The 16,389-nt window shown below is 46.4% G+C and overlaps 5 protein-coding genes across 5 annotated transcripts; 3 read left to right on the top strand and 2 right to left on the bottom strand.

Annotated features, from left to right (window-relative positions):
• The first annotated feature begins 457 nt into the window (after positions 1-457).
• On the top strand, positions 458-2,018 carry GGS22DRAFT_118482 (Clavaminate synthase-like protein). Its single transcript, XM_047958162.1, has 4 exons — positions 458-656; positions 712-1,039; positions 1,097-1,220; positions 1,269-2,018. Exons 1-4 carry the CDS (start codon positions 602-604, stop codon positions 1,938-1,940), a joined length of 1,179 nt encoding a protein of 392 aa, XP_047820688.1. The 5' UTR covers positions 458-601; the 3' UTR covers positions 1,941-2,018.
• Positions 2,019-4,023, bottom strand: GGS22DRAFT_118492 (cytochrome P450). Its single transcript, XM_047958163.1, has 2 exons — positions 3,709-4,023; positions 2,019-3,647 (listed from the first exon to the last, which is right to left on the bottom strand). Exons 1-2 carry the CDS (start codon positions 3,841-3,843, stop codon positions 2,097-2,099), a joined length of 1,686 nt encoding a protein of 561 aa, XP_047820687.1. The 5' UTR covers positions 3,844-4,023; the 3' UTR covers positions 2,019-2,096.
• Positions 4,024-4,944: 921 nt separating this feature from the next.
• Positions 4,945-7,649, top strand: GGS22DRAFT_118468 (ARM repeat-containing protein). The gene is made up of 2 exons (XM_047958161.1): positions 4,945-7,291; positions 7,610-7,649. The coding sequence occupies exon 1, from the start codon at positions 5,011-5,013 to the stop codon at positions 7,135-7,137; it is 2,127 nt and encodes a 708-aa protein (XP_047820686.1). The 5' UTR covers positions 4,945-5,010; the 3' UTR covers positions 7,138-7,291; positions 7,610-7,649.
• A 615-nt stretch (positions 7,650-8,264) lies between these two features.
• GGS22DRAFT_186926 (uncharacterized protein) lies at positions 8,265-9,381 on the top strand (the record flags this gene model as incomplete). Its single annotated transcript, XM_047964525.1, has 2 exons — positions 8,265-8,814; positions 8,885-9,381. The coding sequence occupies 2 exons, from the start codon at positions 8,265-8,267 to the stop codon at positions 9,379-9,381; spliced, it is 1,047 nt and encodes a 348-aa protein (XP_047820685.1).
• A 3,783-nt stretch (positions 9,382-13,164) lies between these two features.
• Positions 13,165-14,759, bottom strand: GGS22DRAFT_118458 (uncharacterized protein). The gene is made up of 2 exons (XM_047958160.1): positions 14,493-14,759; positions 13,165-14,434 (listed from the first exon to the last, which is right to left on the bottom strand). The coding sequence occupies exons 1-2, from the start codon at positions 14,565-14,567 to the stop codon at positions 13,346-13,348; spliced, it is 1,164 nt and encodes a 387-aa protein (XP_047820684.1). The 5' UTR covers positions 14,568-14,759; the 3' UTR covers positions 13,165-13,345.
• Positions 14,760-16,389: the final 1,630 nt, after the last annotated feature.

Here is a 16,389-nt window from a genome sequence, read left to right as displayed (position 1 = left end):
CGCAAAGATATTAACAACCTCCCCTAGCTTAATACCTGGCTAGCTATCTGCTTAGAAAGTAATTAGAACCTCAATAATTCGTGGTTTTCACCTGACTTATCGGATATATCTAATCAATAACATCGTCGTGTTACATTGCTCGGGTTGGGGGACCCGATGCCCGATGATGTGCGATGGCGTGCTCTCCGCGATTAGGGGTAAGTGGAGGTCACGGGCGTGTCGGATCTTATAACAGACCTCCATATTACCACGCGGACGCGTCGACATTCACGTCCCCTCATACACCATATCCACCCCGAGTTGCGTCATAGTATCTCTCCATTTTATTGGTAGGCATCGCGGAGTATAGTCTATCGATAGAGCTTGCCCCCCACCAACGTTCGGTTATGGATAGCTTCTATACAGCCAGACTAGGGTGATAGGAGCCGAAACATAAGAGAAATGAATAAGAAATATTGGATATTTATGGGCAGAGATGCGAGCGGCTTGGAATGAATAAGTATAAGATCCCCGGCAGCTCGGACCCTCACAACATCCTTGGCCCCAAGAACATTACTATTACCTGGGCATCAAGGACTATCGACCAATAACATCGCTCAAAATGTCAGCATCAACTATCGAACGCTACGAGCAGGTACCTGTTACCAAGGAAGACCGTAAGCTTTAACTCCCCTACCCATGATAAATATCTCGGGTTCTAATACTTTTTAGTCGACTGGGCCGACCTTGTCACTCTTGACTTAAGTTTATATGAGCAACCGGGGGGCAAAGAAGAATTAGTAAAGCAGCTTGACCATGCGGTCCGAAATGTCGGTATGTTGGCCATGACACACTTCCCCAGTTATACATACTCTAACGCGAGCAACATAGGCTTTTTCTACGTCAAGAACTTCAACATCTCCCAGGAGGAGGTTGACAGGCAGTTCGCTCTCGGACGAGAGTTCTACGCCCTTCCCCTAGAGGAGAAGCTCAAGTACCACAACCAGGCCGACCTAGAAAGCGGCGAGTACAACGGCTACAGGCCAGCAGGACACCGAGTGTAAGCATGCCAACTTACCAACAAATCCAGCTCATCCTACTAACACAAGACGAATAGCCTCGGAAACGGTATCAGGGACAATGTCCAAGTCTACAACATCCCGAAATTCGACGGCTTCCACGCGCGCGCACAACCGCCTGTCCTCCAAAACAACATCAAAGAGATCGAAGAATTCTCGCGAGTGCGTCTCTTTACCCCCCACCCCCACACCCCTCATTAACCCCCACAGAAATGCCATTCAGAAGTAGTCGTCAAGCTCCTGCGCCTATTCGCCATCCTCCTCGAGCTGCCCTCCGAAGACCAACTAGTGCGCGACCACCTCTACGACGCGCGGGGCGAGGACCACTTGCGGTACATGCACTACGCAGCGCGGAGCGCGGAAGAGAACAAGCTCGTGGGTGATTTATACGGGGTCGGACACACGGACCTAGGGACCGTGACGCTGCTATTCCGGCAACCGGTGGCGGCGCTGCAGATCCTGAATTCGGCCGGCCAGTGGAAGTGGGTGAAGCCGCAGGACGGAACAATCACGATTAACACGTGCGACGCGCTGACGGCGCTTACCGGGGGACTGATCAAGTCGAGTGTTCACCGCGTGCACGCGCCGCCGGCGGACCAGGCGCATGTGGATCGTCTGGGGGTTCTGTACTTCGCGCGGCCGAATAACCATGTGGTACTGGACCCGATTAAGAACAGTGCGCTGTTAAACCGGTTGGGGTTGACGTCGAATGTGTTTACGGAGCTGGGCCAACACTTGACGACGGAGCAGTGGGTTAAGGTGCGGCAGACGCAGCAGCAGAGACCGCGTGTTGAGGCGAAGATCTCGGAGGATGGGAAGTATACTTATGAGAAGAAGGATTTGGAGATTCTGCCGGGGTTGCATGCTGCTATTCATAACTAGGTTGAGCTTGAGTTAAGGCTTTGGAATAGGAAATGAAATATGGATGGTGGTGTGTATTACATCTAAATGAAACGCCGTGAAATTAAAGTATATGCAATGACTTGGATATGCTGCAAATACGCCTTGGGGGGAAGATATGTACCTAGAAATCTCACTTTACCGTGTCTCGCCGGGCACGTACCCGCTAAACGACGCCTTACATGGGAACTCCCCCCGCGGATGCGCAGCGCCATGTTCTATAAGATACGCTTTCTCGTTATCCACATTCACCAGATCTATTTTCTCACCGGCGTAAACCTCATCATAGCACTCCTGGAAGTTGAATTCCCTACACACAAGGGCGAGGAAGGCCTTTACTTCCTTCATGACGAAAGCTTGGCCTGTGCAATTACGAATTCCGTGTTCGAAAACACGCCAGGAGCCTTTCTCTGGGTAGAGCTCATGATCTGGACCTACCATGAAGCGCTCGGGTAGAAATTCGAGTGGTCGGGGCCAGCATGCGGGGTTCCTTTGGATGCTCAAGTGGTTGATCTGCACGCCACATCCCTCAGTGGGGTACTCGTTTCCATCGCGGTCTTTCAGTACTAAGTCCTTGCATCCCATACGGATACCGTTTGCGGGAGGGAAAAGTCGCAGTGCCTCCTTGATTACTGCTAGGGTATACGGGAGGGAATTGAGAATAGAGGGGTTTTCGGTGATCATGCTTGGGCACGCTGCGATATTTGTGCCAAAGACTTCGTCATGTTCGGCGCGGAGTTTGGATAAGACGGTAGGGTGCGTCCAGATCATGTAACAGCAACTGACCATTGTACTAGAGGTGGAATCGTAGCCGGCAAAGAAAAACATGCGTAACTGAGCGCATAAAATATCCATAAAATCCGCATCGAGAGGGTCGGATAGCTTATGGTTTGGTTCAGAGTAATAGGTTTCAAGGGCTTGGTCGAGTACTGAGTTGAAGGATGACTGCTCTTGTCGCGCCTTAGCTTCACGAAAAGCATCAGTCCGCTTCGCCATTTGAGTGTAGATGTTTCGATTAAGGATGCGGCCGTTATTCCAAATTCTAAATGCCCGGAATGGATTGAGCTGGCCAAGGTTGTCCATGACATTGTTCGCGCCGAATTTTAAATCAAGTTGGCGCAACATGGCCTCAGAAAGAGGATGAGAGCCAGCAGTCTGGTTTCCTAGTTCGGCGTTGAAGACTACTCGGCCGATGATGTCTTTCATGAGCGAGAGCGCCAATGGTTCTAAACGGAAGAGCCCTCCCGCTTCGACTTTCTTTCGGAGAATATCGCGGAAAATAAGCATCTGTTCGATGATAATAGGCATCGTAGCATCGAGGTTGCTATTGTTGAAGAAAGGCAAGAACAAGTTATGATCGTGTTTCCATTCCTGGTCGTTTTGGGTGAAGAGGTTGATACCTCCTTTCCCTGAGATAGGTGCAAACCATTCCGTGAGAGTTGGTGGTTTCTGGGCAGAAGTCCAGGAGTGGCCGGTGACTTGATTGGCGATGAATGGATCTCTCACTATGAGCATAGGTGTGCTCACAGGGTAACTGTCAAAATAATAGGCTGGCGGGCCATACTTTCCATCCAATTTTCTAGCCATGCGGTCTAAAATATAACTGCTGTGAGCACCGGGAGGAAGCTCGTCGCTAGCAGTTTTTGCCGCGAGGAGATGGCCTAGAAGACTACTATGCGCTGACATTGGCTATAACATATTTGTTAGTGTATTGTCAGCGTTGAGATGGATATTCAGAATGCCTAGGTACCTTTCCCATTTTCTCCAAATTCTTTACTAAGACTCGGTGATTCCATAATTCAGAAACGAAAGCAATAACCCGTACAATCGCGATGGTTAATAAGACGCCACCAAAGGCGTTCAATACCAACCAAGGCGATTCCATCTTAACTCGCGTATCTACCTAGGTAGGTAGTTATTCGCACCCGATCTCTTAGAGAACAATGCCAACCGCTCGTATCATCAATCGCGGCTTCAAACATTGAAGGTTTAACGAAGGGCGGCCAGGCACTACCTTATAGGGCTGAAGTTTTACACTTGGTCGCCAGGGCTATTTTCCGTGCCGTACGGACCAACGATATTGTTGTCCATTCACGTCGACAGAATTAGAAATTAATGGTGCTGTGCCACCCTGGTCAAATCCAAATTCGGAATAGGGGCTCCCCGGACAGTCCCTGATCTGGCGGGCCTTGCATCGTCCGAGGAATTTATTTGGTGCGAAACTCATATTGAAATGTAAAGTGAATTTAGTATGACGGATATCGATACCGTATTGGACAACTTCCGAAGCAGTTGAGAGATGAAGGAGCTCTGTTATCCACTGTATTAGGATATTCAGGTACCTTAATACGAAAGCATCCGGAGATAGGAGCGAAGATATAGAACGGCTCAGTAAGAAAGCGGCGTAGTTCGCCTGTTCGCTCTCTTGCTCGTCGCGAATACATTTTATACATATATTCAATGTTGAAGCTCCTTTACCCAGACATCTTAGCCTTTTAACTTAAAGTTGATTCTTAATATTGCAATGGTTTGTGTTGCGTAGTGTTCATAACCCACCAATGATATTTACCCCATGGAAGGAATCTTGCTAAAATGGGAACTCACTAGCACGCTGTAGTCTTTCGTTGTTTTGGGGGATTCGCGGTCTGGGCAATCAAGGCGGGTACTAACCATATGTAATTTATTTGGTAAACCAAGTACCTAATATGATATCATGTTAAAAGGCATTAGTGTTCATTCATAAAAATTATCTAGCATATATGATATCTGCGCGGTTTTAGAGAAGATGATTGATGCCTCTAAGTCACAAGATTTAGAAGGAAGTTCAAAGATGCAAGAAACATTGAAGCGATCGCCAAGAGTCTAGCGCAAGCCATACGCGCACTAGACCTAATCTAGTTAAGCATGGCCATATAATCGGATAACACTAAGATAAGGTCGTTATCAACGGTCCCTAGAAAAAAGATTTTGGTGGTTTGCGATCCAAGCTCAATCAATTCACCTTCAAGCTTTTCAACCCCCCGCTGAATTTATCGCGGCCAGACCGATCACGATGCCGAAGCCACGAAGTAAGCGCCAGGCCATTCGCGACGAGCGGAAGGCGAAGCGACAGGAGAAAGCATTGGCAGCTTCTGAAGAGAAAAAACCTACTAAAAGACAACGATTGAACGAGGCCAACGAAGATAATACTGGTGACCAAGAAGCTGGATTTGAACATGGATACGACCAACCTAAATTTGGTGGTCCGCCACCCACCGAGCGCGAGTTTTTTGGGATGTTGTCGGATGAAGAACAAGAATACTTTCGCTCGGTAGACGAACACCTTGATATAGACGATTTTCCCTCCCAAGAAGAGCGCCAGTTGTACTTAGCCAGTGTCTTTGCCGAAGCTCAAGGAAAAGAACTTAAGCTCGCATGCAGTCAGTCATGCTCAAGATTGATGGAGCGGTTAATATTGATGTCGAACACGAGGCAGAAGAAGAAGTTATTCCTACAATTTGCGAGCCATTTCCTAAACCTCATCCAACATCGGTTTGCGAGTCACTGTTGTGAAACTCTTTTCCTGCAATCTGCTCCAATTGTTACCAGAGAGCTCGGAGGAGACCGTGACGATGTTCTTACAGACGGAGACGACCCGGATGAGCAACCTCTTCCATTCATGGAAGAACTATTTCTCCTCACACTCGACGAACTCGAAGGACGCCTCGGATATCTCCTCGCCGATAAATTTGCCTCTCACACTCTTCGAATCCTATTGATCATTCTATCTGGACGACCCCTCGAGGAATCCCAAACCAAGTCTCTTATACACAGCAAGAAGAAGGAAAAGATTTCGGTCCCTTGGACATCTGATAACCCAACTGATTCAAACTCTCAACTTCGGGCCGTGCCTATGTCATTTAACTTGGCCGCCAAGAAAATCATCGCGGACTCGGTATCTAGTATGAGTCCAACAGAACTCCGCGTCCTAGCAATACATCCCACTGGAAACCCGGTTCTACAATTGCTGTTGGAGCTAGACATTAGTTTAAACTCGAAAGCAAATGACGATTCTGAAGACATGACATTGCTGTGGCAGCTTCTACCCGGAGCCCCTGGTTCGTTGAAAGACAGTACTACCCCAGCATCAGAGTTCGTTAACTCGATGTTATACGACCATATTGGCTCACGGCTTCTTGAGACACTCATTACCCACAGTCCCGGGAAGGTGTTCAAGCCTTTATATAAGCACGTCTTCGCAGATCGCATCCACAGTCTTCTTCGCAATGACATCGCCTCCTATCCAGCCATACGCGTTCTGAACCGACTCAGTAAAGAGGATCTAGTTGCGGCAGTCCAGAAGAGTTTACCTGAGATTGGCAAGTTTGTCACGCTATCAAGGTTCAACGTAATCAAGACCTTGTTTGAACGATGCCAGGCCCGAGAAGCTAGGAACGAGATTGACAGTCTAACAAAGGCGTTAATTGAAGCATTTGGGTCAGACCCCAAGTCATTGATTCCGAAACTTTGTCTTCCACAGTCGCCGGAAACTGACGATAAGAAGAAGAATCACGAACCACCGCAGAAAAATCGTTCGGCGCTAGTTTCGCATGGTTCTCAATTGACGACAGCTATGCTAGCTATACCCGGGCTTCCCTCCAGCACAATTCAAACATCTCTAGCTTCCCTACCCGAAGAGCTTATTCTCCAACTTGCGACATCCTCAGCACCTACATCATACGTCCTAGTGAATGCATTTTCCACCCCAACGCGAAACAAGATCTTCCACAAGACACTAGTCGCTGCACTACGGCCCCACGCATTTCAGCTCGCTATGTCGGAACATGGCAGTCGAGTCCTAAATTCGATTGTTTTCATACCTTCCAAGGGCGATGGTATATCCGTACCATTCCATATCAAGGAATCGATCATAGAGTTACTTGGTCAACATGAGCAAGAATTGAGGGAGTCTTTTGAGGGTCGACGTGTGTGGAGAATATGGAAAGGAGACCTATGGAGGAATAGGCGTAGGGAGTGGATCTCTTGGGTCAAGGATCTTGACACTATATCAGGGCAAACAATACCAGAGAACCAGTCAAAGGGGGGCTATGGACTAAGAAACGGCAATAACTACGGCAGTACAGTAAGAAGTAATGAGTTTCTAGGAAAACGGAAGAGGGAAGTTGAAGGAACCTCATAGCATGGTATGCCATTGTTTGCTGTTTTCACATCCTAAAACTTAGGCAGGTACCTATGATGGGATGATAGTAAAAACTTGCGCTTGGAGTGACTCCTCGAAAAGCTACCATGTAGATAGATGACCTTACCAAAATACCCAAATACCTGCCTACTAGGTACGTTTTCAACACGTTAATCATTGGTCAAATTTCCTTTACACTCTCTTCTTCCCATCGTTTCCTTTCCATCGACATCAATTAATTATCGTGCTTTCCCAGTCAGCATAACCTTCTCAGTCTCTTCGTTCCCTTCATTTAGAAATCACCCCCTATACATGCCTCTCATCCAACATCACGACTTCCTTCGTCTTTCATTTCCCCTAGTTATTTTTTATCGCACCTTCCAGCCGAAACCCGTACCTTCCCTTCCGAATTTAGCGAAACCTTCGCGGCCAGCAACTGGCAATATTTGCTCACTATACGGTTCTTCTGTAGGGATCGTGATTTCCATTTCAGCAGATATTCGGCCCCACTTTTCGGATTTCTCCCCGGTCGAAGAGGCCCCTTCCTTCCCTCGACGATATCTTCTTTCCCTACTGTTGCCCCTAAGGCACCTATATTCGCTTCCATCCCCCTTGGCTTTACAGTTTGCATATTGACTCACGAGATCTTCAGTCGGCAGGATCAGGTCATATTGCCTAACTCTACTAGGGTACCTAGAAGGTGAGCAGAAGTCTACATAATCCACTCTACCCCCCCAGCTTTCTTCACACCTTCACCCTCCTCAACCTCCCAGGTTTTCCTAGAACTTGAACCTTTCCAAACTTTTCAACTTTCCAACTTCTTCAATCTGCATGGGCATTCCACAGCTTGGGCGGCTCAGCCGCTCCAGCTTATTTCCCTCTTCTCTATGTTCTTACTTGTTTTATTTATCTGTCTCTATAGCTTCAGCAATTTATTTAATTCCTTATTGAACCCGAATATTCCATACACTAGAGAGATTAGCTACTTCATTACTACATTCTCTAGATCTTCAAGATCTTCCATCTTCAATTTATTTTACTCGTTCTCGTCTACTTCTCGTCGGCCATTAATCCCGTCAGTTCCCAATCATGGCTTCCAAGACTAATACGTTAGCCTATAAGGTAACATGTCCGGTCGGAAGGGCTACGACCTATCCCACCTCTGTAAGGAAACTAGATCTCGAACACGAGAACCTATTCAATCACATCTTCAAGAAGGACAGACCCAGACTCCTTCCAACAGTAATAGCACTTCTTCTTTCATTTCTCAATCATCATCCCCTCTAGATTCATCCATTCAATCTCAGATCCCCGTCTCAGGTGTTCCTTTGGAACAACATGATGTTTCTAGAGACAATCCCCAGCAACCTCTACGTTTGAGTCCCGGTTACATCACGACCTCTGGTCAATACACGTTGTATAATCAACATACCGGTCGTGGCTGGCGGCGGGCAGGTCGAGCCACAGATCACGCCTCTCAAGCAATTCACCAACCTCAACATGATTTGACGCGTCCTAGTCAAAGGACTATCAATACAAGCAGCGGTAAAATGGAAACAACCATAGACGCCAAGGACGATGCACTTGCCAACCACAACCACATCGCCGACACTTTGGATCTTAATATCCCTCTTCTAGAATGCAAGATCGGATGTGAAGCCGAAGTTAAGACAGAAGGTACGCATGACTTTAGATAAACACTAGTTACCTAACCTTAACAAAGCAAGTAATACTAACATGAATGCAGAGAACTCATTGATTAACTTTAATGTTAATTCAAATATCAACCCAACCTTCACTACCGCCGCGAATAGCAGCACTCATGGTGGTTTGGAATATACTCGCCCAAAGACTATCAACCTCCTATTCACTGCTCGCCACAATGCCAGGGGACAACATCGGCATGACAGGCCAGCTACAAGTGCCAGCAGAAAGGTATTGCACTCCCTAGCGCGGCGCAGAGCCATAACATCGCCGACCATAGTAGGGGGGTTCCTAGCACCACCTTCCATGTTACCCATTCCCCATCCCCATCCCCGCCGTTCAAGACGCCTACCAAGTCACCCTACGCCGGATGTTTTTACACCAGCTACCAGATTAGCCCCAGGAGAGGACATAGACAAGGCAGACCAATGCCTTGGCTCACCGCGACCCAAGCCTACACCTCAGATTACCCTAACTGCACCCTCGGATGACGAGAATAATGCAAGCATTCCAGTTACCAGGGGTGATTGGCTTATCTAATCGCCGACTCTTTCCAGTCCAGGGGTCCCGGACCTCCCATGCCTCAAGGGAGCCAGTACATAACACCGCCCAACATTACTGTCGGCGACATAGTGGTCACCACCAAAGTGCCCACTGATCCAAGTTTCCCCCATGCCGTAACTTACATTAAAACCCCGTTAACACCGTCGAAGCACAAGAATGGGCGGTCTCTACTTCTACCCCAAGGTCCTTCTTGCACCAGTCACCCATCATGACTAATACTTGTCATGCATTCTCCCTAAGTCATACCGAGTTTGGTATTAGGAACATTAGTCTGCAATCACTAAACCCACGGGTACTGTATCCTTTAGCTCATCCATTCTACACTGTTATCGTATTTCTTGTGCAGCTGCGGCAATGAGATTTGGTGTTAATCGGCTGCACTAGAGGCCGCTAAGGTTAGTACTTTAGATTGTAACATACTTCAGACCCTTCGCTAACATACTCTAAGATGTCCAGATTACCGCGTCCTTCAGAGCCCTTCCTTCTTCTACAGCTGTGGTACCCCATAATGCCGTGAACCCGCTAAGAAAATGGGAGCTGCGTCAAAGTCTCTAGGTCTCTCCCTCACTTGACGGCGGATCGTAAAACACAACAGTTAGTACTTTAGTCGGCGACCATATGTAGAGTCAATAGCTAATATCCATCCAGAAGCTTCCAAGGTTGTTTGGCCTGATTCTACGGCGTTGATACCAATTACCACTACAACACATGAGCTCTCTTAAGATACATATGGTGGCTGAGAAGGTGCATAGTAAGTATCCAAGTAAATGAGTAACTATGTGTACATCAAGCATTTAACTAACATGTTTACAGCTGGTGGATATCCATACCTTCCTATCGTCAATATCGAGTATTCTCAGTTTAGTGTCACAACAGCTCTGCGTGAGCCTCCTCAGCAAACGCAGGAGTGAAGCGGCAACTCTTTGAATCATTTTATAGCCTATTCGTCAATGTCAACCTCTACGACTATGGCTATCGAATCTTCACCTCACCAACACCCTAGAGCCCCTCCGCCCCTTTCTAGTGGCCTTCATATTATCGCCGAGCCTTACCGCCTCCTCAACTTTGTGGTCGGTACCGACGTCGCCATAAGTGATGGTGTCCCTTTGCACTAGGGCAAGGCCGATATGTACCTATGTTAACAACACTGCGCAATGTATGGGTCTTTGGAGATGATGGATTCTTCCGCCGAAAGTCCACAAAGTCATGACGAAGCAGTTGTTGTTACCCCCTTGGTGCCCAGTCAGCGCTACAGTTGGTGTGTCCAGGCAGTAATGAACACGGTGATTTCTGCTCGTACTCTCTCATTAAAAGGATGCGATATATTCATCAACCCCAAGCAGTACCTTACTGATTGTGGACATTATCCATCGCCGATGCACATCGGCCACGGCACTTGCAGGGATCATCAAACCATCTTCCGCCAGTAATACCTTAGTTGAAGGCAATCGCCAATGGTGTATCCATTCTACCACAAGGCATATTCCGTGCAGTATGCTGCTCACCAAAGCCTTTCATAAGGTCAGGTCAATCTTCGACATTTTGGATGCACCACATCTCGACTCTTGGCGTCTGAATGGTACAGATAACCACACGACCAAACCCAACTCCAAGACCTATTCGCATGGAAGCGATATAGCATGTTTTCACTACAGAGATGAGTTATCACGCCACATCATTCCGTCGCCGACACACTGCCCTCACGAGAGTCGTACATCACCTATCGTTACCTCATCGTCAACTCCAGCCCAATAACCAACTACGGACAGAGCATAAGAAACATCCACCAAAGCATGTTGCTCTCCATCCACCCACCAGACACTATATCCTGGGTTACTGATCCCTAAGCCATAAAGGCCTGATCTTTCACCCTATATTTTTAAATTCGAACGTAGAATTATTCATCATTCTATTCAATCAACTACACTGAAGCCTCTCAATTTGGTAGCTCTGCTACACCTAATTAATTATCCTAGCAGTATTCTCATTGTTGGGTCTGCTACACAGATCACAAACCATTTAAACTTTCTCTCACCTCGCCAAATGCAGAGGGAATATACGCACGATGGGTAGATGAGCTCAGATCCCCGAATGTACGAATAGTCTACATAGAGGGAGGAAGAAACAAAATTGCCGATCCGAGGCTCATCGTTGGTTGGCATATGATTGTCCCAGGCAGAACACTCGACGTATCCTGTTCACTCAAGCTATGGCGAGAGGCAAGGTGTGATTACTGCCACAAGCGCAAAGAGATGGTTGCTGGCACCGATCTTCTCCGGGGGGTAACTCACGAATCTCCGGAATTCGTCTGGTGTTTTGGGCGTGTGATGGTTTGATCGGTGGAAATTGGAAACGGATGGTGGAGGATGAGGGAAGGGTTGGAAAAGACACATTATTCGCACCTCTTGCCAACCTCAACATCATGAGCGCTGTTAATCATTCTTTCTCTCTAAGCATTCTTCACGATGCGCACAAAGATAGGTAGTGCCTCTTACAACACCTGACAGCAGCTGCCATGGAGCTGCCACCCTAATGCAGTTTACTTGTACCTTTCATCACATCTGTTGTATCCTTAATCCAGTCGCATAACATTCAATTATATCTATTTAATTCGTTTTCCAAAAGTGCTTCGAATGGTGTGTTTATTTATGGCTATGATAGGTTATGATACATCTCGTTTTAGCAAGTTTATGAATGGTTAGGTACATACCCGTAGGTAAGGTATCCCGGAAATTGGCGTGTATTAATTAGGCCTCAGCTAGGTAGGTAGGTAGGCACTTAAGCACCTACTTTATACCAGTATTTTCAAACAAGACTAATAAACCCAATAGAATATTCTAGAAACTGAAATTGAATCCATTCGATACGGCCTCCAAATATATTTCTAACGAAACTATAATTATTACACAAACATTCGTAACCAAATATCTACAATTAAATGAATATGTGATCTTGGTATGTTGGTAGAGATTGATAGGTATCAGGGTGAAGCGGGGGTGGAGCTGTGTTGTTAGGTGGGGTAAAATCGATTGATGGATGCCGTAGGGATGAAGCCGTAACGTGTAATGCCCTAAAGGAATGGGAACCTTTTTGGACCTTTCGTAGCTCTACGTAAATACCGGGTACCTATGTTAATCACTAGGGGATGTATCCTAGAATTAACAGCAGCAGGCAATAGTTAAGTTGCTTTCTAATTTTTCTAATTTTTAACTCATTTGAACTATTTTTTGATATGCTCCGAAAAAGGATGTGAGTTTCACCTCACCCAATCCTCAGCATAATCATCCCAGATAATTTCTCGCCCAAGGCTCTACCAGCTACTTTCCATCTTGGGTATCATCGAGTTCATATAAACCCTCTCCCCTGCCCGTAGCTCAGCAACCTCACCAGTCTCACAGCCGTATATTTGACTCCGTGTTCTCTCAACGCCATAGGGTATTTCGACCCACTCTGCCATAAAAGATGTAGTGGCAAACTCTCATGCCAGTTTTTGATCTCATGTACCTCAAAATACTTCAATACTCCGAAATCAAACTGGGCAGCCGAGTGGAGAATGTGTGACCCAACGGTCAAAGTCATAAATCATAGGATTGCCATAACCATCCAAATATTTCCTTTCCCTTTGGTATCATGAGAAGATAATACCCCGTATTAGAGGTGTTGTGTATTGGGCAGTCCCAACAATGATAACTAGCATGTGACGTTTACCTCCATAACCCCCCTAGATTGAATTGTGTGCGTAGAAATCGTGAATATCGGACGCCGAGCCCAGTAGAGAACGCTTTCATGCAAGCCGAACCAGTAACTACCGAAACCCTGATAGGTACAGAAGAAAATGCATGTTGCATGGTATCTCCAATGGCATGAGTGCCCGGTCGATCCGAAGAAGGTTTTAATTTTTATGTGTAGATAAGGAGAATTAGGTTGAGAATGGGGGCAATTATTGCTCCGATCCGAAGTCAACGAAGCTCTCCCAGTTGCCATCGCCCCCTATTCCACCAATCGGTGTGCCTATTTGGTCATAACCCTCGCCACTAAAATCCAGAAGGTTTAGTGTGTTATCAACCATCGAATTGTCCGACGTGGAAAATATATCATCATCCTGGATATGGGCTTCGTGGGGTGAAAATGTTGGGACTTCCTGCTTTATGTCGACCCTCGAGCTTTCGTCCTGCGTTGTAGAATCACTGGTAGGGAATTGTCCGAACATTTGATAAGTTGAAGGATCTCCCATGAAATGCATCGCCATTGGGTCATTCATATCGATGTTAGCCATCATCTTGACCTCATTGGGCAGTTCAGATGTGAACGCAGAAGACGATGTTGACTGTTGCGCTAGCTGCGGATCGAGATGAAGGGGTGCAAACGCCGATGGGGTCTGGTACGGCGTGGCTTTTGACTCGGCTGCATCAGCATCTGTCGAAGAGGATGTAGGCGTTAGGGCTGGTGGCGATGATATAGTCGTAGCTGAATTGGGCGCCGGACTCCCAACCGTGGCGGAACCCCTCCTGTCGATCCCGTCAAATAACGACTGTGAAGAGACAGAATGTGTCCGGGTGGAAGGAGAATCCTGGCTAGATCCAGATACGGATAATCTATGTGGGAATCCTCCGTCATTGCCCATAAGCGAGGCCATATATGCAGAACTGTTGAGCTGTTGCTGCTGGTTTGCCATCGCACTTGGAAACGATTCACTGAAAAGTCTATTAATTTCCTGATACCGAGCCATCGTAGCCATCGCCGTCTGTGTCGTGATGTACGCATTCACCCGGTGATTCATGTCTGGCGAATTCGTTTGTAGGTGTGCCGTAAGATATTTATAGTGGCGCGGTATATCATCCTCTTCTTCCTCGTACATCTCTTCCTTCAAGACAATTTCTTCACTGACTTTGAGGCCTCGCCCTGTTCGTCTTCGATGAATTTCAGATGCCTGACGAGCGGACTGTACCCTGGCCTCTAAGCTTCGATCAGCCCTTCTTGACGCAGCAATGTATGCCCTCTCTTGGTTTTCTTCGTGAGATCGCTCTGTCTATGGTTAAAGGTTAGGATATTAGGCAGGTATGCAAAAGGGAAGAGACAATGCTTGCCTTTTGGACCTTGACAGGCGGAATTCGTTGGTTGGCCGCCATTGCGGATGATGTATCATAAGATCTCTTAGGCATAAGTTTGAAGTTGAACAACAACTATGGTGTCCACAGAAGGATAGAGAGTTAAATATATATGTTGGTATTTGCGAGTGCTGATGGTGTGGCGGGAGTATGTGTTAGGCCTTGAAGCTGGTCTAAAGCTGACTCGTACCTTGTACGTAGATTAATATGACTCCGGGGCCGTAACGTAAGTAGGGTAAGTGGGGTTTCGGGCCTCGCTGTCATATGCAGCCACAAAGACAAATGGGATTTGCCGTATGTTTGTTAATTGGAGCGGTTGGCGAATTTCAAAGTTAAGCCAAAGAAAGTTGCCCCCGGTATGGGAGGGGTTAGGGGAAAAGATAGTTCTCGACAGTAGAAGCTGAGAACTAGGTTGTAAATTGGGTGTGAGGTTTTGTGTATGAACGTTGGTTTCTCGGTGCTGAAGTCAAGAACTTGTCTTCACAATTATAGCTTAATTTGTAATGTTTGCTTCTTCTGTTTGTCTGCTGCCGCTGCCGCTATCGTCTTATCCCAATGCAGAATACCGACTTATTTGGAGTCGTTAAAGTATATGATCCGTAAGGTTATATTGTCTCTCAAGTGGTTAAATAGCCAACAGACTCATCAAAAGGCTCTCTGTAAGCAGTCGGGATAGTTGTGTCGGACAAAGCAACCGTAAGATGTTGGCGTTTACTTGCGACGTTGCATATGAGATAGGCTGGAATCTGATGATACTGACAAAGAACAGGGAGATGATAATTGCACAGACACAAATCGGTACCTATTTGAATAGTATGAATTGTAATAAGTGGAAGAGTAGCTATTCTATGTAAGAATATGGAAGAGGAAACAATATACATATACAAAATAAGGGAATGAAATTCCCCCATGCTCGGAATGGCGAGGTTGTAAGAGGTACTTAGTGTGGATAGTCCCAATTGCGCAACACATCCGCAATTAAGCGTGTCTATCAAAGTACTGAGGAACAACATAGGAACACAAGCTCCTTCAATAGAATAATAGGCCAGGATTCAAAGTTTTCCTGATGCGGGAAGAATGTGGAAGTGGCGATCGATCGCGATGAGACCTCATAGGACCAATCATTTTACTGGAGAAAGCTCTAAGATACGACAAGGATTATGCTGTCAAAGCTGGTGGTAGCGCTCTAAGTAGTCCTTAAAAGGGATTAGCTTCAACAGCTTCTGATCTGAGCTCCATGCCCTCACCCCGCTTTTATACAAATACTTTTCAATGTTATCGGCCATAGCTTCTGGTATTTACTAAATTTAAAGCTACCCAAAACTATGGATATCTTTGCTTCTGAACAGGAGACACTAATTGCAACTAAATATATTAATCACTATAAGCACGACAGACACCAGCGAGCTATATTCTCCATACAGACGAGTATACTTAGGTTCTTACTTGCTAAGCTTACTCTACTACGTACGTAGTCACACCCGGTTGAATGGTTAGGTAGATCTACGCGTATCTAGTGAATTTCACCCAAATGATGTAAGTCCGCAACGATCGACGGTTCGCGGCATGTCTCGAGGTCTAAATTATTGCCTTGGGATTGGACGACGTAGATGTGTACGTTACATAAATTGCTATCCCAAACCAAGCATAAAATAGTACGGAGACCCAATCATAGGCGGACATAGAGAGATTCGCGAAGGAATATCACCTTGGTATGTGTGAATCTGACATCCGGGTATCAAAGTCAAGGAAACGTTATGGCAAAATGATGTAAAAAATAAATGCATAACATTTGAACCTTGGAGCTCAGTAACAAAAATAAACTTGACAGGGCATAATTGTTACTTAAGTCTAACGTCAATTGTGGTACAGTTTC

The sequence above is a fragment of the Annulohypoxylon maeteangense genome (genome assembly GCF_022496945.1).
Source record: "Annulohypoxylon maeteangense strain CBS 123835 unplaced genomic scaffold GGS22scaffold_5, whole genome shotgun sequence".
Taxonomy (NCBI): domain Eukaryota; kingdom Fungi; phylum Ascomycota; class Sordariomycetes; order Xylariales; family Hypoxylaceae; genus Annulohypoxylon; species Annulohypoxylon maeteangense.
This window is presented reverse-complemented; position numbering and strand designations above follow the sequence as displayed.